This window comes from Grampus griseus, assembly GCF_964374135.1.
Source record: "Grampus griseus genome assembly, chromosome: 2".
Lineage (NCBI taxonomy): Eukaryota > Metazoa > Chordata > Mammalia > Artiodactyla > Delphinidae > Grampus > Grampus griseus.
The window spans coordinates 171847253-171872872 of NC_139018.1; the positions used below are offsets into that span (position 1 = coordinate 171847253).

Genomic DNA, 25620 nt, shown 5'->3' on the forward strand with positions numbered 1-25620 from the left:
AAGTAATATCCAACCACTTTTTTTACTCTCTTTTTTTCACTCCTGCTATATACATATTACACATGAGTAATGCTTAAAAATAAAGAATTAAGTAAAGTTTAATATCATTACAGAACCAAGAATTTAGAAGTCAAGCATATTCTTACATTTCAATTCTTTCTCAGAGACCAAAACATTGATCCTCTTTTTCTAAAGCTAGAAATTTAAAAAAAGGCAAAAAGTAACATGCTATCTTCTGACAGAATAAAAAATGTTAATTTAATTCCCTTCTCCTAAACTTTTTCATTTATATATGACTTATCTTCAAATGAAGACACCAGAAACCAGTATCTTACAGTATTCAATTATATTTTCCTTGCTATATATAGACTTATTAAAACAATATTGTTACTCACTTCAATTGTCTTGGCCAGTAACTGTGTGTGAGGAAAATTATACTTGTATACTTCATTAGCGACAGTGTTTATATCAACGGCAGCCACCACTTGTGCAGGTATACAGCTTTCTGTAATGATAAGTGGAATAACTTAAAAGGTAAAGTCCTTAACAACAATTTGTTCATCATAGAGAGAAGCCAAAAACACAGAATTTTGTAGTACATTTCCTCACTTCCTCAATTATCTGGCCAGATCTTGGGTTGTCAGTGGACAACAAAGCCAGGAGGAGCTAGGCGCGAAGTAGAATATTTATGTGCCTCTGGTTCACCTCTCTCAACAGCGTTCTCATGCTAAAAATAAGATTTAAATATTTTAGTCATTATCTCATATTTTCTTTCCTTCCTCCATTAAGATACACATTTATGAGTCGAATGGAAAGTTTTCCTAAATTAAAACAAACCAAAACAGAAAAGTGAAGTACAGTAAGTCCCCTACATACCAACGAGTTCCGTTCTGAGAGCACATTCGTAAGTCCAATTTGTTCGTAAGTCCAGCAAAGTTAGCCTAAGTACCCAACTAACACAATCGGCTATATAGTACTGTACTGTAATAGGTACTGTACTATAATACTTTTCACACAAATAATACATAACAAACAAACAAATGCAAAGATAAAGAAAACATTTTTAATCTTACAGTACAGGTTCCATTATTGTCGCTTGGTGCTTCTTGGCAGTACCAGCTACATCACTGCTGCTTTTACACTTGCTTCAGGACATCCTCAGCTTGAAATAAAGATACTGTACTACTGTACTCTATACAGTAAAGTACACATAAGCAGAACCACTTGTAGAGGATGCACACATGTGACAATGTACGCCAGACACGTGAACTAACTTACGGGATTCGACATGAGAACACACGTTCACATCTTTGAAAGTTCGCAACTTGAAGGTTCGTATGTAGGGGACTTACTATATATTCTTAAAAGCCACATCACTGGGCTTCCCTGGTGGCGCAGTGGTTGAGAGTCCGCCTGCCGATGCAGGGGACACAGGCTCGTGCCCCGGTCTGGGAAGATCCCACGTGCCGCGGAGCGGCTGGGCCCATGAGCCATGGCCGCTGAGCCTGCGCGTCCTGAGCCTGTGCTCCGCAACGGGAGAGGCCACAACACTGAGAGGCCCGCGTACCGCAAAAAAAAAAAAAAAAGCCACATCACTTGGAAATTTATAAATAAATTAACTAACATTTGTTCTTCAACTTCTAACATTAATACAATGCTGCTTCCCAATACCACTGAAAATGCTTTTAGGTAAGTTTTGCTAAGTTTCACGTAAATTTGTTTCGTTTTGTTTTCAAATAGCTTTATTGACATGCAACTCACATATCACAAAATTCACCTGTTGAAAGTTTAGGTAAGTTTTTAAAGGAGATGAAAAATTAATTGGTGTCCAAATCTAGAAAGCTCACAGACTAAAAATTAAAAATTTTGACAGAGAGAAGGTGAGAAGAGCAAGAGAAATAATTACAAGGGCATGTCTGCCTTCACTGCCCATCTGCCTTGCTGCTAAAGAAAGGTATTTTTTCATAATGCTTTCAGATTCAGAAAATTTTGTCATAGTCTTTAAATGGCAGTCAAGATTTCAACCATGTACACGTAGCTGCTGTTATATTTGGCAATTATCACCCTCTTTGCACTTCTTCCCCAAACACATACAAACCCAATTATGTGTAAACCCTGTCCCAAATCGGTAGAAAATGTGAAGAGTTTTTAAAATAAAAGTATTTGAGAAATCTTAGGAAAATCATCAGAGAAAATGTTACAAAATTACATAGTAACTCCAAATAGCTATTTCTTTAATAACCATTTCTGTTCATAGTTAAATTAGGCAGCCCAAATATCAAAAAATGAAAAAGAAAAATATTAGGATGTGAGGAGCTAGGCTTCATGCAGCAGGCACCTGGAAATAAAACCCAGATCTCAGAAGACGGGGCAAGGAGGAAAGCTCACACACATTCAGGAAACAATCACAACCCTACACTGAGGCCTACAAAAGATAATGCCAGAGAGAAAACAGGGGATGAATGTGTCTAAGTAAATATTTACTTCATGTATACTACTAGCTAGGCTCAAGACCCTGGGCTAGGATCAGTTATCTTCTAGGTACCCTGCTGCCTTGTATGTAGGTCACTGGAACTTCAAGGTCCAGTTAGTAATATCATAGGCAGCTGCCTCTAAGTGAGTTTAAATTCAATAACTAGTTTACTTGCCTTTGTATGAAGTCAATTTAAGTTCTAAATTATATCTCTGTCAAAGGCATCAGAGAGATCTTGAAACATAAATCAAGGTTTTTAAACAAACTAAAAAAAATTAGTATATAAGGATCAATTTGCAAAATCACAAACCTTATAATCCAGGTCAAGAACTATACAACTACTAATCATTTTAAGAGAGCTCAGAACTAAATAACTTCACTGAACTATTCTACTGTTCTGCTAAATAAGATATGTTGTAATTAGCATGATGCTTGTCTTTCTGTTATATATACAGCAAGCTGGGATTGCCTGGAGTTAGTTGATGTGATTTTTCTCCTTTTTCAGGATGACTGAAAATCCACAGTGATGTGCCAAATCTCTACTATAATCAATAATTAATTTTATGTTCTTGTATTAAGTGCCTGGAAGACATAAAAACTGATAAAACTCAACTGCCAAATGAGTGCTTTATGTGGTGATGAAAGAACTGATGAACCGAAAATTCTTTCTCAGGAAACAATAGATTTTTAAAGTCAATAAACAAGTGCACTGTTTGCACATATTTTAGACTGTTATAAAATAGGATCTACCGCATGACCTAAAAAGTTATTTCCATGACGAAAAATAAACATACTAAGCCCTTACTGACACGAATTCAACCTGCCTTTTCAAAACAGATTGTTTTGGGGTATGAGTGTGTAACCAAGGAAAAAGTTGAACTTATAAATAACACTCTTAAAATCAAGCCTTTCAATTCTATCAAAATCTTAAATTGAGCTCCAAAGACAAGTTGTTTTGATATTTCTTACTGTACACTTTAAATCTATAGCCTCCAAAAATCTTTGTTAAGCTATACACACAGATTTTGAAAATGTTTAACTAAAAATAACCAAAAAAATATAATTCAACAGATTTTTGCCTAAGTGAGCTCCATCACTTAACCTATCCAGGAGTAGTAATTCTCAAAGGGGACAGAGAATTGGGGAAATGGGATCCACAGGATCTTCTGGGGAAGGAGAAGGAGAGGATGGGTTTTCAACACTTTTATCTATTGCTTTACCTGGATTTTATTCATGGTATTTCAGTTATTATTCTGGACTGCATAGTTATCAACAAGAAGCATAGATACTAAGACATTCCAGTTAGAGAAATGCAACACTGGGGGCTTCCCTGGCGGTGCAGCGGTTGAGAATCTGCCTACCAATGCAGGGGGCACGGGTTCGAGCCCTGGTCTGGGAAGATCCCACATGCTGCGGAGCAACTAGGCCCGTGAGTCACAACTACTGAGCCTGCACGTCTGGAGCCTGTGCTCCGCAACAGGAGAGGCCACGATAGTGAAAGGCCCACACACCGCAATGAAGAGTGGCCCCCACTTGCCGCAACTAGAGAAAGCCCTCGCACAGAAACGAAGACCCAACACAGTCAAAAATAAATAAATAAATAAATAAAAATTTTAAAAAGTAGAAAAAAGAAATGCAACATAAATGATTTTAAAGGATTGTCATATTAGATCTACAAGGACAGTTTAAGGGGTATCATACTCCCATTTATATGCGATCTAAACTAAAACCAGCAGAGTTAATTATGTCAAGAGAGACTGCTAGGTGAAATGGTAGAAATGCCATGGAAAATGAAGACTGGCTCAAGGTGGCGGAGTAGAAGGACGTGCGCTCACCCCCTCTTGCAAGAGCACTGGAATCACAACTAACAGCTGAGCAATCATCGACAGGAAGACACTGGAACTCACAACAAAGATACCCTACATCCAAAGACAAAGGAGAAACTGCAGTGAGACGGTAGGAGGGGCGCAATCACGATAAAATAAAATTGCATAACCGCTGGGTGGACGACTTACAAACTGGAGAACAATTATACCACAGAAGTCCACCCACTGGAATGAAGGTTCTGAGCCCCACATCAGGCTTCCCAACCTGGCGGTCCGGCAACGGGAGGAGCAATTCCCAGAGAATCAGACTTTGAAGGCTAGCGGGATTTGACTGCAGGACTTCAACAGGACTGGGGGAAACAGAGACTCCACTCTTGGAGGGTACACACAAAGTAATGTGTGCATCAGGACACAGGGGGAAGAAGTAGTGACCCCATAGGAAACTAAACCAGACCTACCTGCTAGTGTTGGAGGGTCTCCTGCAGAGGCAGGGGTGCCTGTGGCTCACCGTGGGGACAAGTACTACTCTGGGAAGTACTCCTTGGTGTGAGCCCCCCCAGAGTCCACCATTTGCCCCACCAAAGAGCCAGGTAGGCTCCAGTGCTGGGCCGCCTCAGGCCAAAGAACCAACAGGTAGGGAACCCAGCCCCACCCAGCCCCACCCATCAACAGACAAGCATATTAAAGTTTTACTGAGCTCTGCCCACCAGAACAACACCCAGCTCTACCCACCACCAGTCCCTCCCATCAGGAAGCTTTCACAAGCCTCTTAGATAGCCTCATCCACCGGAAGGCAGAGAGCAGAAGCAAGAAGAACTACAATTCTTCAGCCTGCGGAATGAAAAGCACAGTCACAGAAAGACAGACAAAATGAAAAGGCACAGGGCTATGTACCAGATGAATGAACAAGATAAAACCCCAGAAAAACAACTAAATGAAGTGGAGATAGGCAGCCTTCCAGAAAAAGAATTGAGAATAATGATAGTGACGATGATCCAGGACCTCAGAAAAAGAATAGAGGTAAAGATTGAGAAGATGCAAGAAATGTTTAACAAAGACCTAGAAGAATTAAAGAACAAACAAACAGATGAACAATACAATAACTGAAATGAAAAATACACTAGAAGGGATCAATAGCAGAATAATTGAGGCAGGGACCTCCCTGGTGGCACAGTGGTTAAGAATCCACCTGCCAATGCAGGGGACACAGGTTCAAGTCCTGGTCCAGGAAGATCCCACATGCCACAGAGCAACGAAGCTCATGCGCCACAACTACTGAGCCTGTGCTCTAGAGCCTGCAAGCCACAACTACTGAGCCCTTGTGCCATGACTACTGAAGCCCGTGCACTTAGAGCCAATACTCCACAACAAGAGAAGCCACCTCAATGAGAAGCCTGCGCACCACAATGAAGAGTAGGTAGCCCCCGTTCGCTGCAACTAGAGAAAGCCCACACACAGCAACAAAGACCCAACATACCCAAAAATAAATAAATAAATGTTAAAAATTTAAAAAAAGAATAACTGAGGCAGAAGAATGGATAAGTGACCTGTAAGACAGAATGGTGGAATTCACTGCTACAGAACAGAATAAAGAAAAAAGAATGAAAAGAATTGAAGACAGCCTAAGAGACCTCTGGGACAACATTAAGCTCACCAACATTTGCATTATAGGGGTCCCAGAAGAAGAGAGAGAAAAAGGACCCGAGAAAATATTTGAAAAGATTATAGTCAAAAACTTCCATAACATGGGAAAGGAAATAGCCACCCAAGTCCAGGAAGTGCAGAGAGTCCCAGGCAGGATAAACCCAAGGAGAAACACCAAGACACGTAGCAATCAAATTGACAAAAATTAAAGACAAAGAAAAATTATTGAAAGCAACAAAGGAAAAATGACAAATAACACACAGGGGAACTCCCATAAGGTTAACAGCTGATTTCTCAGCAGAAACTCTACAAGCCAGAAGGGAGTGGCGTGATATATTTAAAGTGATGGAAGGGAAGAACCTACAACCAAGGTTACTCTACCTGGCAAGGATCTCATTCAGATTCCATGGAGAAATCAAAAGCTTTACAGACAAGCAAAAGCTAAGAGAATTCAGCACCACCAAACCAGCTTTACAGAAAATGCTAAAGGAACTTCTGTAAGTGGGGAAACACAAGGGAAGAAAAGGACCTACAAAAACAAACCCAAAACAATTAATAAAATGGGAATAGGAACATATATATTGATAATTACCTGAAATGTGAATGGATTAAATGTTCCAACCAAAAGACACAGGTTCGCTGAGTGGATACAAAAACAAAACCCATATATATGTTGTCTACAAGGACCCACTTCAGACCTAGGGACACATACAGACTGAAAGTGAGGGGATGGAAAAAGATATTCCATGCAAATGGAAATTAAAAGAAAGCTGGAGTAGCAATCCTCATATCAGATAAAATAGACTTTAAAATAAAGAATGTTACAAGAGACAACGAAGGACACTACATAATGATCAAGAGATCAATCCAAGAAGAAGATATAACAATTATAAATATATATGCACCCAACATAGAAGCGCCTCAATACATAAGGCAAATGCTAATAGCCATAAAAGAGGAAATCAACAGTAACACAATAATAGTGGGGGACTTTAACACCTCACTTACACCAATGGACAGATCATCCAGAAAGAAAATTAATAAGGAAACAGAAGCTTTAAATGACACAATAGACCAAACAGATTTAATTGATATTTATAGGACATTCTATCTAAAAACAGCAATATTACACTTTCTTCTCAAGTGCACACGGAACATTCTCCAGGATAGATCACATCTTGGGTCACAAATCAAGCCTTGGTAAATTTAAGAAAATTGAAATCATATCATGCATCTTTTCCAACGACAGTGCTATCAGATTAGAAATAAATTACAGGTGAAAAACGTAAAAAACACGAACACATGGAGGCTAAACAATATGTTACTAAATAACCAAGAGATCACTGAAGAAATCAAAGAGGAAATCAAAAAATACCTAGAGACAAATGACAATGAAAACACGACAATCCAAAACCTATGGGATGCAACAAAAGCAGTTCTTTGAGGGAAGTTTATAGCAATACAATCCTACCTCAGCAAACAAGAAAAATCTCAAATAAAAAATCTAACCTTACACCTAAAGGAACTAGAGAAAGAACAAACAAAACCCAAAGTTAGCAGAAGGAAAGAAATCATAAAGATCAGAGCAGAAATAAATGAAATAGAAACAAAGAAAACAATAGCAAAGATCAATAAAACTAAAAGCTGTTTATTTGAGAAGGTAAACAAAATTGATAAACCTTTAGCCAGACTGATCAAGAAAAAGAGGGAGAGGACTCAAATCAATAAAATTAGAAATGAAAAAGGAGAAGTTACAACAGACACCACAGAAATACAAAGCATCGTAAGAGACTACTACAAGTGACTGTATGCCAATAAAATGGACAACCTGGAAGAAATGAACACATTCTTAGAAAGGTATAACCTTCCAACACTGAACCAGGAAGAAACAGAAAACATGAACAGGCCAATCACAAGTAATGACATTGAAACTGTGATTAAAAATCTTCCAACAAACAAAGTCCAGGAACAGATGGCTTCACAGGTGAATTCTATCAAACATTTAGAGAAGAGCTAACACCCGTCCTTCTCAAACTCTTCCAAAAAACTGCAGAGGAAGGAACACTCCCAAACTCATTCTATGAGGCCACCATCACCCTAATACCAAAACCAGACAAAGGTACTACAAAAAAAAGAAAATTAGAGACCAATATCACTGATGAATATAGATGCAAAAATTCTCAACAAAATACTAGCAAACAGAATCCAACAACACATTAAAAGGATCATACCTCATGATCAAGTGGGATTTATCCCAGGGATGCAAGGATTCTTCCATATATGCAAGTCAATCAATATGATACATCATATTAACAAATTGAAGAATAAAAGCCATATGATCATCTCAATAGATGCAGAAAAAGCTTTTGACAAAATTCAACACCCATTTATGACAAAAACACTCCAGAAAGTTGGCATAGAGGGAACCTACCTCAACATAATAAAGACCATATATGACAAACCTACAGCAAACATCATTCTCAATGGTGAAAAACTGAAAGCATTTCCTCTAAGATCGGGAACAAGACAAGGACGTCCACTCTCGCCACTATTATTCAACATAGTTTTGGAAGTCCTAGCCATGGCAATCAGAGAAGAAAAAGAAATAAAAGGAATCTAAATTGGAAATGAAGAAGTAAAACTGTCACTGTTTGCAGATGACATGATACTAGACATAGAGAATCCTAAAGATGCTACCAGAAAACTACTAGAGCTAATCAATGAATTTGGTAAAGTTGCAGTATACAAAATTAATGCACAGAAATCTCTTGCATTCCTATACACTAACAACGAAAGATCAGAAAGAGAAATGAAGGAAACAATCCCATTCACCATTGCAACGAAAAGAATAAATTACCTAGGAATAAACTTACCTAAGGAGGTAAAAGACCTGTACTCAGAATACTGTAAGACACTGATGAAAGAAATCAAAGATGATATAAACAGATGGAGAGATACACCATGTTCTTCGACTGGAAAAATCAATAATGTGGCAAATGACTTTCCTACCCAAAGCAATCTACAGATTCAATGCAATCCCTATCAAATTACCAATAGCATTTTTTTACAGAACTGGAACAAAAAAAGTCTTAAAATTTGTATGGAGACACAAAAGACCCTGAATAGCCAAAGCAATCTTAAGGAAAAAAAAACAGAGCTGGAGGAATCAGACTCCCTGACTTCAGACTATACTACAAAGCTACAGTAATCAAGACAGTATAGTACTGGCACAAAAACAGAAATATAGATCAACGGAACAGGATAGAAAGCCCAGAGATAACTCACACACCTATGGTCAACTAATCTATGAGAAAGGAGGCAAGGATATACAATGGAGAAAAGACAGTCTCTTCATTAAGCGGTTCTGTGAAAACTGGACAGCTACATGTCAAAGAATGAAATTAGAACACTCCCTAACACTATACACAAAAATAAACTCAAAATGGATTAAAGACCTAAATGTAAGACCAGACACTATAAACTCTTAGAGGAAAACATAGGAAGAACACTCTTTGACATAAATCACAGCAAGATCTTTTTTGACCCACCTCCTAGAGCAATGGAAGTAAAAACAAAAATAAACAAATGGGACCTAATGAAACTTAAAAGCTTTTGCACAGCAAAGGAAGCTATAAACAAGACGAAAAGACAACCTCAGAATGGGAAAAAAATATTTGCAAACGAATCAATGGACAAAGGATTAACCTCCAAAATATATAAATAGTTCATGCAGCTCAATATTAAAAAAAACAACCCAATCAAAAAATGGGCAGAAGACCTAAATAGACATTTCTCCAAAGAAGACATACAGATGGCCAAGAGGCACATGAAAAGCTGCTCAACATCACTAATTATTAGAGAAATGAAAATCAAAAGTACAATGAGGTATCAGCTCACACCAGTTAGAATGGGCATCATCAGAAAATCTACAAACAGCAAATGCTGGAGAGGGTGTGGAGAAAAGGGAACCCTCTTGTACTATTGGTGGGAATGTAAATTGATACAGTCACTGTGGAGAACAGTATGGAGGTTCCTTAAAAAACTAAAATAGAATTACCATATGACCCAGCAATCCCACTACTGGGCATATACCCAGAGAAAACCATAATTCAAAAAGACAGATGCACCCCAATGTTCACTGCAGCTCTATTTACAATAGCCAGGTCATAGAAGCAACCTAAATGCCCATCAACAGACAAATGGATAAAGAAGATGTCATACATATATACAATATTACTCAGCCATATAAAGGAATGAAATTGGATCATTTGTAGAGATGTGGATGGACCTAGAGACTGTCAAACAGAGTGAAGTCAGAAAGAGAAAAACAAATATCATATATTAACACATATATGTGGAATCTAGAAAAATGGTACAGATGAACGGGTTTGCAAGGCAGAAATAGAGACAGATTTAGAGAACACCATATGGACACCAAGGGGGAAAAGTCGGGGGGGGGATGAATTTGGAGATTGGGATTGACATGTATACACTAATGTGCATAAAATAGATAACTAATAAGAACCTGCCGTATAAAAAATAATTTTTTAAAAAAATAATAAAAGTGATAGAGAAAATACAAAAAAAACCCCAAAAAACAAAAAAGAAATGTCACTGAAAATACATGCGTAATTCTTGCTCTTAAATATGTTTCTTATTAAAGTGAGCAAGAAACAGACACACACACACACACACACACACACACACCCCACCTTTGAATAATGGTTATTTTCCTTCTTTTTCTGATCACACTTTCTGGAAAAGTTGAAGGGGAGAACATCTGGTTGGTAGTAGTAAAAAGGTACAAGTTCACACGCTACCTGCCTTTCCTAACCAAATGCATCAAACAGTTTAATTGTTCATGGATAGCTAAGGTGGGGAAGAAAATCAATATTTTTAAATGTAAATATAAAATTAACTGGCCTACTTTGAAATAAGTAGCTTTTTTTCTTCTTTTCCTTATTTTTTTTTGTGAACTGTATCTCATATAGGTGAGTAATTCTTGAATTACCTCATTATAATCACATCTGAAACATCTAATCAGATATGTTAACACTGACATCTAGTTGTGAAATGGAAGATCAGTTGAATACATCTAATGTCTATTTCTTTTCATTCAAAGTGATAGTTTAATTAAGAATAAAAGTATTAAGCAAAAACAGACATGCAAGGATTCTGAGTTTAAAATAATTACCAAAGTATATTACTTGTTTCTTTTTAAAGATTCTTGCATTTCAGAAATCACAAAATTGGTTACATTTCTTTACACTAACAATGAAATATCAGAAAGGGAATGTAAAAAAAACAGTCCCTTTTAAAATCACACACACACACACACACACACACACACACACACACACCCCAAAAAAGAAACAAAAACAAAAGACTTAGGAATAAACCTGACCAAGGAGGTGAAAGACTTATATGCTGAAAACTATAAAACATTAACAAAGGAGACTGAAGATGATACAAAGAAATGGAAAGATATCCCATGCTCTTGGATTGGAAGAATTCATATTGTTGAAACGGCCATACTACCCAAAGCAATCTACAGATTTAAGGCAATCCCTATCAAATTACCCATAACATTTTTCACATAACTAGAACAAACAACCCTAAAATTTATATGGAACCAGAACTGCCAAAGCAATCCTGAAGAAAAAGAACAAAGCAAGAGGTATAACCCTCCCAGACTTCAGACAATACTATAAAGCTATGGTAATCAAAATGGCATGGTACTGGCACAAAAACAGACATATGGATCAACGGAACAGAATAGAGAGCCCAGAAATAAACCCACACACATACGGACAATTAATCTTCAACAAAGGAGTCAAGAATATAATACAACGGGGAAGTCTCTTCAATAAACAGTATTGGGAAAGTTGGACAGCCTCATGTAAATCAATAAAGTTAGAACACACCCTCACACTATACACAAAAATAAACTCAAAATGGCTTAAAGGCTTAAACGTTAAGACATGACACCATAAAACTCCTAGAAGAGAACATAGGGAAAACATTCTCTGACATAAATCGTATCAATGTTTTCTTAGGTCAGTCTCCCAATGCAACAGAAATAAAAACAAAAATAAACAAATGGGACCTAATGAAACTTAGAAGCTTTTGCACAGCAAAGTAAACCATAAACAAAATGAACCTAAAACAACCTACAGAATGGGAGAAAATACGTGCAAATGATGCGACTGACAAGGGCTTAATTTCCAAAATATACAAACAGCTCATACAACTCAACAACAGCAACGAAAAAAAAACCAATCAAAAATGGGCAGAACTAAATAGACATTTCTCTAAAGAAGACATACAGATGGCCAACAGGCACATGAAAAGATGCTCAACATCACTAATTATTAGAGAAATGCACATCAAAACTACAATGAGGTATCACCTCACACCAGTCAGAATGGCCATCATTAAAAAGTCTACAAATAATAAATGCTGGAGAGGGAGTGGAGAAAAGGGAACCCTCCTACAATGTTGGTGGGAATGTAAGTTGGTGCAGCCATTATGGAAAACAGTGTGGAGGGTCCTCAAAAAACTAAAAATAGAGTTGCCATATGATCCAGCAATCCCCCTCCTGGGCATATATCTAGACGAAACTATAACTTAAAAAGATACATGCACCCCTATGTTCACAGCAGCACTATTCAGAACAGCCAAGATATGGAAACAATGTAAATGTCCATCGACAGATGATTGGATAAAGAAGATGTGATACATATATACAATGGAATACTACTGAGCCATAAAAAAAGAACAACTGAGCTATTTGTAATGAGGTGGATAGACCTAGAGTCTGTCATACAGAGTGAAGTCAGTCAGAAAGAGAAAGACAAATACCGTATGCTAACACATATATATATGGAATTTAAGAAAAAAAAATGTCATGAAGAACCTAGGGGTAAGACAGGAATAAAGACACAGACCTACTGGAGAACGGACTTGAGGATATGGGGAGGGGGAAGGGTGAGCTGTGACAGGGTGAGAGAGAGGCATGGACATATATACACTAACAAACGTAAGGTAGATAGCTAGTGGGAAGCAGCCACATGGCACAGGGATATCAGCTCGGTGCTTTGTGACCGCCTGGAGGGGTGGGATGGGGGGGTGGGAGGGAGGGAGACGCAAGAGGGAAGAGATATGGGAACATATGCATATGTATAACTGATTCACTTTGTTATAAAGCAGAAACTAACACATCATTGTAAAGCAATTATACCCCAATAAAGATGTTAAAAAAAAAGAACAAAATAATGCCATTTGCAGCAACATGGATGGACATAGATATTATCATACTAAGCGAAGTAAGTATAAAGTATATGTATATGTATGCACGTTAAGAAAAACAGCAAATGTTGACAGGAGCTGTATCTTGATGGTAGAGGTATGCGCCAGCAAACAGTTGTAACTCAATGCATTATTTTGTCCCATCAACACAATAGTCAAAAGAATAGAAAACAATAAGAATTAAACTACACTGACATAGTTTTTTTAGAGATCAACAAGAATTAGCACATGGCCCAAAATATGAGTTGAAAGCTACCTATTTAAATACGTAATAGAATTCAAGGGATAGAAAACTGTCTTCTCCATTTTTCTCATGACATTTAAGACCTTCACCTTAAGCTCTTAAATTAAGGGCACAACCATGTTTAAAAGCACATTAATCTAAATAAACACATGTAATCCAGCCTATTACAGGTTTAAACAACGAAGACTATTTTACATAAATTTGCTGTGAGTAAATGAACATCTATGAATGGTTCATCCTATAAAATGTTGAAACGTTTTTGGTATTGCTTTCTCCTAATTTAAAAGATGACAATTTCTGACATAGTCATTCTGACAAAGTCAATGAAAAAATGACAAGTGATATAAGCATCAGTACCCTGTACCTAGTTAGTTGTGAATGAAAAAAAAAGACTTGTAAAAATATAATTATGTTATCGATCATAAAGACCCCTAAGATTAAACTAGAAATGTCTCTCCTGCCATTGAGCTCCTCTTTACTTTATAATAAACCCTCCTTGAAAGCTTATACTGTATTTTTCATCATTATAAACTTTATGAAGTTTTAAACCCTACCCTGAATTTCTGCTATAGGCACTTCTAAATGAAGAATTAAGTTTCAGAATTCTGCACTAGCCCAGAAAGTACAGGCTGGTCCTAAGACCTCAAAGGAAAATGCACTTCAATTACTTCATTCCTCATTTTCCTCCTCCATACTCCTCCTGGCTAGTATATGCAAACCTTTTTCCACTAAGCCACATAGTAGTCGACAAATATTATCTATCATTGTTTTTTTTAAATCAAGGCTGTCACAGGCACACCCTACAGAGATCTTTTATTCAAAGTGTGTGTGTGTGCACACGTGTGCATCTGTTCACGTGCCCCGAGAAAGAACGATTTAGAATATGGATATCTAACTAGTTAGCTCTTTCTCTGCCTGTGTTTGAATTTTAGCTTCACCATTTCCAACTGTGTGACTTAGACAAGTTCCTTGACCTCCTTATGCCTCAGTGTCTTTACCTGTAAAACAGAGATAATAAAGTAGCTACGTCATAGTCTTCTGAGGATTAAATTAATTAATACCCATGAAGCTCTTACATTTGTGCTGGCCATATAGTAATCACTCAATAAACATTTGCTATTATTATTATAAAAAGTAAGAATATCAAATGCTAAGAAAAACCAGGTGTGATAGGAATTCTCACTACAGATATGAACATCAAATGAGAATTCAGTGTTTTAGGAGTAGTTTGACAGTATGTACCCAAAGTGTTAAAAATTGCTTTGGACTTACCAATTTTATCTTTGGGCACATAGCCTAAGATATGGCAGGCAGAATACTGACCCCTCAAAGATGTCCACATCCTAACCCCTGAAGCCTGTGAAATGTTACCTTACATGGCAATGGGGACTTTGCAGATATGACTAAGGATTGTATTGAAAAGAGGAGATTATCCTGGCTTAAGACGATAGGCCTGATGTAATCACAAGAAGGATGGAGGAGGGTTAGAGTCAGAGAAGGAGATGCGATGAGGGAAGCAGAGGTCAGAGAGAAAGATTCGAAGATGCTACACTTCTGGCTTTGAAGATGCAGGAAGGTGTCATAAGCCACCTGTAGGGTGACCTAAAGACACTGGAGAAGGCCAGGAAACAGATTCTCTCCTATGGCCTTCAGAAGGAACCAGCCCCAGCGACACCTTGATTTTAAGACAGCTGACCTCCAGCACTGTAAGATAATATATTTGTGTTGCTTTAAGCCACTAAGTTTATGGTAAATTGTTATAGCAGCAATAGAAAACTAATATATAAGGCAACACAGAGATGTAGAGAAAAGATTCACATAAAGTATAAATGTTATTTTATTTATAATAGTGAAAATTACAAGCAACCTATTTGTGGAAATTCCATAAAATGGAATGTCACACAACCGTTAAAAACCAAGTTTACGGGCTTCCCTGGTGGCGCAGTGGTTAAGGGTCCACCTGCCGATGCAAGGGACATGGGTTCGTGCCCCGGTCCAGGAAGATCCCACATGCCGCGGAGCAGCTGGGCCCGTGAGCCATGGCCGCTGAGCCTGTACATCCGGAGCCTGTGCTCCGCAACGGGAGAGGCCACAACCGTGAAAGGCCTGCGTACCGCAAAAAAAAAAAAAAAAACCAAGTTTACAAAAATACATTTAATGGCAAGGAAAAATTCAAGATATTCTAAGTGAAAAAAGAAAGCTATAATTTAATGTTCATGGACACATGCAGAATGCAGACTGAAAACATATCATCTAAATCCTCAGCAGGGTTTATCCCTGCATGAACATCACATATGATTTTTATTTTTAAATTTTCTTCTTCATTTGTGTAGCATCAGTACTTGCGCAGACCATAATCTCTGGAGGAAAGAATACGGCATGTCTATATGTAGCCCCATCACACAGCACGGTAACCGACACAGAAACCAGTCAATAATTATGTCCTGAATGAATAAATGAGTATGTTTTCAGTACTTCCCAATTTTTAATAAATGTATTATAGATACGGTTAAAAATAAAAAGAGCACTAAATGTAAAAATGATTTATTTTTTGGGCCACACCATGTGGCATGTGGGATCTTAGTTCCCCGACCAGGGGTCGAACCCATGCCCCCTCCATTGGGAGCCCAGAGTCTTAACCACCAGACCACCAGGGAAGTCCTTCAAAATGATATTTTTAAAATATTCAACTTCACTAGTAATCAAAAAATTAAAATAACCATTTCACCTAGTAAATTCTATAGTCTTAAATACTATATTGGCATATCTGTGGTCACACAAACACTATGAGATTTAACTGGTATGTCCTTTTAAAAAGGAACTTGACAGTATCATCAATCTTTAAAATGCTCATACCCTGTAACTTATTCACTCATTCAACAAATATTAATTGAGCATCTGCTCTGTGCAAGCACTATTCTTGATGCCAGGGATACAATAGTGAACAAAATAGAACAAAACAAACAAATCCTTACACACACAAAACAAAATTCCGACACAAAACATCCCAACCTTATAGAGCTTATGTTTTAGAAAGAGAGGCAATTAAAAACACAAACAAGTAAAACAGATAGTACGATGGGCAGTAATTAGTGCTGAGGGTAAAAATCAAACAGAAAGGGGTACGGGGAGGCAGGGCAGAGGGTGCAGTTTTGGATACTGGCCAGGGAAGCCCTGAGAAGATGCCATTAGAGTAAACACGAAGGACTAGGCGTGTGTCTGTGTGGGGAGCAGCATACCAGGCAAGGGAGCAGCAAGTGCAACCGCACTGAAACAGGAATGTTCTTGGTGCTCGTAGGACAGCAAGACCACCATCCCCACTCCACTCCCGGGAGCTCATGCTGACAGCAGGACGATGTGCATCCTCCCCGACCTATTTCTGTGTCCACATTCATCCACATTACACACACACACATACTGTACGTACGTGCCTGAATATAAGACAACTAGCATAAAAGCCAGTTGCCCATTTTCCACATGAGAATATCCAAAATTAGATGTACAGCCATTTCCATTATATAGACAATGAAAGGAAATGACTTCATATTATATAATTTATTAATTTCGTTATATAAACATATTTTAAATAACAGTCTTATTATGTTCATTTAGAACTATTACTTTTTCCAAATTTCATGAAACAATTTTATTCTATATGCATCTTTGAAATCATGGTCTTTATCATCCATAAAGCCACTTTTCAAGTTATCTAACACAGTTTTCAAAAGCACATCAACTTCTGTTCAGAGTTACTTAAGATCCAGCATTTTTTGAATTCATGCATGATAATGTCCCTGGAAATTTTATGCCAAACACAAACACCCATTAGCTATGTGTGATCTCCACAAAGTAACCCTGTACTGTATTGCTTTACAATGTCATTTCTAGAAGGTCTGTTTACAATGGTATCTAATACCTGTAATGGTAAGGTCATCCTCCCAAAAATTATCTCTAAATTCAGCTGTATGATTTTTCATCAATTCCATCAAGTGACCTCAACAAGCATCCTAAACTAGTATTACGTTTTTTCAGGCTAATGTAACTTATCCAAGCAGCATTTTATTACTTTGCTGTTCGAAATACAGTAGTTGAGGAATATGAAGATCCTTCATGAGAAACTAAAATATAAGGTCACATCCTCTTTTTGGAGTACTATAACTTTTGGGGGAAAAATGAATATATTGCATTGAAGACAAATATGTCTTATGTCATAAGACAAATGTGTCTTATGACAAATATGTCTTTAAGGGCATATGTATATATGTTTGGGTTTTGGTTTTGTTTTTATTTTAAATAATGAAATCACAAGCCCTTTGTTGTTACCGTCATGGGAGAAATGCAAAAGAATCTCGTATTAGAAACAGACCTCTGGATTTTAAGTATGTTTCCCTAGCCAGATACTGAAATACCAACCCACAAAAAAATCTGTAAAATTATAGATGCACATCTTTTTCCCTCAAGCATGGTCACCAACATTCTGACAGTTCAAAATTAACTGGAGGAAATCTCACTGGATGGAGAGTAAAGCAGAGATAAATGATCAGTAGTAAGCAAAAATCCACAAACATTTTTTTTTTAACAATCAACTCAGCAAATAATAACCACAAAAGTAAAATGAGGCCACAAAAATAAAATGCCTTCTGAAGAAACAGAGAAATTACTCTGGAACTTTATTACCATCTGAATCTCAGGGATTTTAGGAAAAAAATTGAAGTAAGGTAAAATTACTTATTTAGTATCTCTTATTTGATCTATTAAAGTTTGAAGTACTTCTAACTATAAATGGGTAACTGTAAAGTCTTTGAATTATGGATTCTTTTTGGACCGAAATTCACCTATAATTAAGGAACATGCCAGAGTCTATGACGGTCGTGTTCGTGTTAAAAGGCTCTGGCATTTGTTGCTTAAATTCTCATTCACTGAGTACAAAGGGATTATTAAATTCGCTATGAAGTTTGAACAAAAATCACTAAGAGATGCTTAAGAACTATTATGATTAACTCTCTAATAGAGTTGTTTTACTTTTTTTTTTTTTTTTTTTTTTTTTGCGGTACGCGGGCCTCTCACTATTGTGGCCTCTCCCGTTGCGGAGCACAGGCTCCAGACGCGCAGGCTCAGCGGCCATGGCTCACGGGCCCAGCCGCCCCGCGGCATGTGGGATCTTCCCAGACCGGGGCACGAACCCGTGTCCCCTGCATCGGAAGGCGGACTCTCAACCACTGTGCCACCAGGGAAGCCCTAGAGTTGTTTTCCTTAGTCCAAGGTTTTTTGCTAGGTTTGTGGTGATTAAAAGTCCCAGAATGGGGGCTTCCCGTGAGCCATGGCCGCTGAGCCTGCGCGTCCGGAGCCTGTGCTCCGCAACGGGAGAGGCCACAACAGTGAGAGGCCCGCGTACCGCAAAAAAAAAAAAAAAAAAGTCCCAGAATGAAAATAACTAGTGGATAAAAGTAAAAGCAACTATTGAACCAGGTAAACTAATGGTATTTATAGTATTTTTTTAATCTCAACATACAATCTACCTATTTTCCAAAACTGAGATGTATGGGTTTTTTTTTTTTTTTTAAGTTTTTAGGCAGGATGAAAGCTGATTGGCACTATTTCTGAAGAGCACGTTTTAGAAATATTCCTGATAATTTTCCAAGGGCAAAGCAAAAAGCCAACAGCAATCCTAAGAAGGCTCTAGATACCAACAAATACCAAATTCTACATGTAACATTAAACACATACACCTTTATGATAATAATCGTTCTGTAATCACTTATAGATTTGCTGTCATACAAATCAACTCTTCCTTTCAACTTTCCATACAAAGAGGTAACATTTCTTGACAGGAATAAAAGGATAAAAATAAAACACTTGAACTTCATTATTTTCACCATATCTCATTATTAACACACGATTAAAATTCTACATTGAGTTAAAACCAACTTATTCTCAATAGATTTGATTATTTTGAGAAATGTTTTATCATGTGGTACAGAAAAAAATCTCTATTATCTATTAAAATTTCACATATAATTATGCATACAAAAAACTTTCATGATTCTACTTGTTTGGCCACTCTCCAACACAGAAACATACACACACACATACATACATTTGTTCTGTGTCCTGCATAACACCTATTATCCCTCAAAACACTACCCATGGACCAACTTTGGGAAATGCTGACTTAGCTCATCCAAAAAAAAAAAAGAGAAAGAGAGACCTTTACGATTCAGACTTAATAACTAAGCTTAAGCTTGTCACAGTATAATGGTGTCTACTTCAAGCTATACATATTTCATAGCAAACATGACCCCTGTTCATTTATTCATTCATTCAACAAATACGCGTAAGTGATGTTCTAGACAAAATCTATCCTATTATGGAACTTATATTCTAGTGTGGGGGCAAAACAACAAATAAATAAGTATGTAAGTATATAATATGCCTAACAATGAAAAGTACTATGGGAAAAATTAAGCAGAGTTAAGCCAGACAGTGTGGGAGAAGGAACTAGTTCAATTTTTATATATGTTGGTTAGAGAATGTCTCACTAGCAGCAACTTGAAGAAAACGAGGGAGCAGGTTTGGCAGATATGAGAGAACTTTCTAGAACAGAAGGAAGAGATACTGCAAAGGTCCAGAGATGGGAGCATGCTTGTATTGTAGGAGAAACAGCAAGAGACTGGTATTAGGGACTGAATGTTTATGTCCCCTGAAAATCCATGTGTTGAAACTTTACCTCCCAATGTGATGGTATTAGGAGGTGGGGCCTTTGGGACGTCATTAGAATTAGGAGGTGAATGAGGGTGGAGCCCTCATGAACAGGATTAGTGCCCTTAAAAAGTCATGAGACAGCTTGCTTCCCCTCTGCTCCCCGCCAAGTGAGGACATGATGAGAAGGCAGCACTCCGCAACCTGGAAGAGGGCCCTCACCAGAATTCAACCATGCTGCCACCAGGATCTTGAACTTCCCAGCCTTCAGAACTGTGAGAAATTAATTTCCGTTGTTTATGAACCACCCAGTCTCTGGTACTCTGTTAGAGCTGCTCAGACTGACTCAGCTGGTGGGCAAGCCTGGAATGGAGTGAGCAGGGAGAGGTGCAGGGGATGCGGGCAAAGAGAACGGGGCTGGCTCCAGATCAAGGAGGGCTGTGGGTTAAGGACTCTGGCTTTTACTGAGTGAAATGAGACACCTCTCAGAAGTTTTAATCAGAGAAGTGACTTCTGTGACTTTTTTTTTTTTTTTGCGGTACACGGGCCTCTCACTGCTGTGGCCTCTCCCGTTGCGGAGCACAGGCTCCAGACGCACAGGCTCAGCGGCCATGGCTCACGGGCCCAGCTGCTCTGCGGCATGTGGGATCTTCCCGGACCGGGGCACGAACCCGTGTCCCCTGCATCGGCAGGCGGACTCTCAACCGCTGCGCCACCAGGGAAGCCCTCTGGGACATATTTCTGAAGGATCACGCTGACCACTGTGTTGAAAATAAACTAGAGGTGATAGAGCAGAAGCAAGGAGACCAGTAAAAAGGCGACTGCAATAATTGTCAGGTTTCCTGAAAAAGAACCCAAGGCAAAGTTTGGCTTCAAATGCTTTTTCTGGGAGGTAAAACCTCAAAGTAGCAAAAGTGAAGGTAGTGAGGAAGGGAAGGAGGGAAAGCAAACAAAAGGCAGCGCTTTACTAAATGTCACAGCTTCACAAGAAAGCCCAGCCAACCGCACTCTCAGAAGGCCTGGGTAAGACAGGCTGTCTTGGGGGAGGGACGCATCACAGGGGACAGAAGCCCTGCAGCGAAGACGCAACGTGGCCCAAGCAGCACGTCCCACGCGCCCATCTGCACTTGGGTGGGGACACGGGTGGGGGAGGAAGGCGAGGCGATGCCTCTGCTGAGCCCTCCCTCAGCCTCTCTCTTTGTGGTCTAGTCACCCCATGAGGGTGTCCAGGAACAGTACTCCTGTGTCCCCTCTAGTCGCAGACTACGACCACACTCACAACACTTCTGACACAAGATGTGTTTTTTCCCTACACGAAGCAGTTCTCTGTGACACCAGCTGGATGCCCACAGCTCAATTCAATTCTGACAGTATCTGCCTGAAGACAGCTTCAGACTCCACCAGTTCCGGGCTCAGCCCCACAGGACTGCCTCACTTCAGACACCAGTTTCAAATAGGAAATCCCCAGGTTAACCACAACTTCTATCCAACTTAACTGCAAATCAGAGGTCCCCATGACCCCCCTCCTTGGATTTGATCATTTCTAGAACATCTCATAAAACCCAGGGAAACACTTACTTAACGTTTACCAGTTTATTATATAATAAAGGATATTTTAAAGGATACGGATGATAGACAGCCAGATGAAGAGATACGTAGGGCAAGTTCTGGAAGGGTCCCGAGTGCCGGAGCTTCTGTTCTCATGGATTGGGGTGCACAGGCCTCCCAGCACGTGGATACCTTCACCAACCCAGAAGTCTACAAACCCTATACGTTTAGGATTTTATGGAAGCTTTATCATGGAAACATGATCAGTCAGTGATAATCTCCAGCCCCTTTCTCTTTCCCAGAGGATGGGAGTGGGACTGAAAGTTCCAAGCTTCTAATTATCACTTGATCTTTCTGGTGGCCAGTTCCCATTCTGAAGCCACCCAGGAGCCCAACAAGAGCCATCTCATTAGTACAAAAGACATTCCTGTCACCCAGGGAATTCTAAGAGATTTAGGAGCTCTGTGTCAGGAACCAGAGTCAAAGACCAAATATTAGAACAAAAGATGCCCCCAGTGCTCTTATCACTGAGGAAATTACAAGGATTTTAGGAACTAGGGGTGTGTGTGTGTGTGTGTGTGTGTGTGTGTATTTTTCCCCCCTACTGTTTCACACATATGACTCTCCCTTCCTCTCCACTTAGAGTCATGGTATCCAACCCCTCCAGACAGCTGCTGTAGCACCTAGATCCCAGGTGCTTCATCTGAGTGCAGACACTGCAGAGAAACTGAGCATCCTGAGGATGAGAGCCAAGCCCCGACCCCCTGGCAGTGTTTCGGGATGAAGCAAGAGCAGGAGAATCGGGGGCGACACTGAACACACAGCTCAGGGCCCAGGAGACTGATGAAACAGGACAGAGATGGGGTGGTACAGGTGAAGACGGAGAGGAAGGATGGAATTATAAATACGGCTTGAAGGTAAAGCCTATGGAATTTGCTGATGTGAGTGAAAGAGAAGACACAGAGATGACTCCAAGACCTAGGGCTGGGCCCCTGGAAGAAGGGGGATGCCTGTCACTGGGATGAGGAAGGCCGCAAGAGGGGCACGTTTGGGAGGAGTAAGGAGAACAGGAGCTCAGTTTTGCACGTCTTTAGAACAAAACAGGGATAACGGGAACACTAACACATCCCGCCATGTAGAAAAACTACAGAGAAGCTAACTTTAGACTTAGTCAAAGCTGTCGATATAATCAGACAGCCCTAGCCCTTCTCATTCACCGGCATCTCCCCCCATCGGTGCCCTCTTGTTGCCCATCAGGCATTTCCCAAGACAGCTGAGGAACGCTATTACACAGGGTGCTAACGGTGCTCCCCTTTCTCGCTAAAAAAAAAAGCACACCCTGCTCATATGCATGAGGAAGTGCTGTTTTAAGCCAAACAGCGTCTTTTTTGCAGGGCTTCTCAACATCTGGGATACATTAATGCGTCCTGAGAATGATTCAAGGGCCAAAGTCATGAGAAGTTTTCTGAACTTACTTAACCATCAAGCCACACCGATTAATTCCTCAGAAGACTGGTGCATAGGATATCAGCCAGGAAGTGGCAAATAATCCAAGAACTCATTTTAATCCTTATGTCACTTGGCTGGTATTATCTGATCAGTCCTTAGATCCCCTCCTCTCTCTATTTTCATGGCACAATGTTCTCTTGGTTCTACTTCTTGCTCTCTAATTTTCCTGCTCAGTTTCTCTCCTTGACTATTACAGTAAGTCCCCTACATACAAATCCTCAAGTTGCGAACCTTCAAACACGTGAATGTGCATTCGCATGTCCGATCACATAAGTTAGCTCACGTGTCTGGCATACACTGTCATGTACGTGCATCTTCTATAAGTGGGTGTGCTTCTGTGTACTTTACTGTACAGTACTGTATAGAGTACAGTAGTGCAGTATCTTTATTTCAAGCCCAGGATGTCCGGAAGCAAGCGTAAAAGCAGAGGTGATGTAGCTGATACTGCTAGGAAGCGCCAAGCGATAACAATGGAAACTGTACTGTAAGATTAAAAATGTTTTCTTTATCTTTTGCATTTGTTCTTTATGTATTATTTGTGTGAAAAGTATTATAAACCTATTATAGTACTATATAGCCGATTGTGTTAGTTGGGTACTAGGCTAACTTTGTTGGACTTAACGAACATGCTCTAGGAACCGAACTCGTTCCTATGTAGGGACTTCCTGTATTTATCTACCTAGCCACAAAAAAACAGCACCCTCGGTGTTCCATCTTGTTGGTCCTCTTCTCTGTACACTCGCATATACAGAGAAATAAATCCCCGTCTCCAGTCCTCTCTCCCTCAGCCCAAAATGCACAATTTCCATGGGTCCCAAGGAAAACTCAAACTCTGTAACTCTGAAATGGAACCTATTATTTCTCCCCAACCTTGACTGTACCATCTGTTAAATCATCCAAGTCAGAAATCTGGGTACCTAACATCCCAATAACTACCAGGTTTTGCTGCCTTTCAGATCTTGTATATCTTGTGAGTAAAAGTCTTCTCCATTTATTGGCTCTGCCTACATTCATCACCTCTCAACAATCACCTCCTAACTGACCACCTTGCCTCTAATCGCCTCACCCCTCCTGTGGTCATAGGGTAAAATTTCTAGAACATAACCCCAACAGGTTCATTAGTCTTCCTTCACTAATCAGACTTAGAAGATAAAAATCCAAGCACCTTTTCAGGTTATACATGGCATTTCATGATTTGGTAGCCTGTAAACACCTTCTACTGTCTTGGAGCATTTATATTGCAATAATATCTTAATACTTGTATGTATCCACATAGACCATGCTATTTCATGCCTGTGTGTCTGTACAGAATTCTCCTTTTGTCTGGTACATACTTCCCCTTTTTTACTCTCTGGAAAACTCCCAATCATCCTTCAAAATCCTGCTTGGTAAAAATATCATAACAAAATTGAACCACAAACGCCAATTATAAAAAAGAATATACCAATGGAAACATACACAAGCCACAAAATTAACGCAAATAACAAGCATATGAAAATGTTCAACTTCCTAAGTAACATCATCAGTACTATTTATATATTATGTACCAGGAACTATACTAGCTCTATGTATACATTGTTTCATTAAATCCTAACAAGCCTATAAAGTTAGTATTGTTATCCCAATTTTATCAATAAGGGAATCCGACACAACTACGAGAAAAAGGCTAGTTACAATTAATGTGGGAATAAGAAAAGGAACTAAGATTTACTGAGTACCCACATTATTTTTCATTCATCAACTGTTTCATTTTACATTCATAACACCCTATGAGGAGGTATTATATCCATCTCACATACAGGGTACCTGGGCCCAGAAAGTTGAATAATTTTCCAATATTTAGACAGCTAGTATGTGGCAGACCTGTCTTATTCCTAAATAATGGCATTAATTTTATCACTCAGAGAAACACACGGAGTATTTCAGAAAACACTGGGACAGGTGCCACGAAAACGAACATGAAGTGGATCCAGGCTAGGAAATCTGTTCTCTAGTAGAGAAGGTAAGCTTCCTAGGGAGTCAACAGGGCAAAACGGAATACTCCACTCTCTTCAATGCCCTTCTCTTTTACTCTTCATTTTCATTCCGTATCATCTATAGTAGCTGTAAATGATTCTTTTCTTCACCAACTTATTCCTGTATAATTCAAATCTAGTCTGAAAGCTCTTTGACAACTTCAAACATTTAATAATCAGGTTCTTCTAAAGGCCATTTTTAACAACATATAATAACGTTATGACTTCTGAGAATAGGGGCCCACGTTGACTGAGCACTTCCTGTGTTCCAAGCTCTATTTACTGCTTCATTTTTATTCATTCACAATCCTCACAATTCCCCTTCGAGGTAGGTGTTATTATTATCCTCTTAAA

The 25620-nt window shown here is 39.0% G+C and overlaps 1 protein-coding gene across 2 annotated transcripts in view; it reads right to left on the minus strand.

The window, feature by feature from the left end:
• TRDMT1 (tRNA aspartic acid methyltransferase 1) overlaps nucleotides 1–25620 on the minus strand; it is a 59810-nt gene that overhangs the window by 26681 nt on the left and 7509 nt on the right. For both annotated transcript variants that reach the window (XM_082649638.1, XM_082649637.1), the window contains exon 2: nucleotides 396–505. In XM_082649638.1, the coding sequence (XP_082505764.1) occupies nucleotides 396–505 (110 nt within the window). The remainder of the gene's footprint in view (nucleotides 1–395; nucleotides 506–25620) is intronic.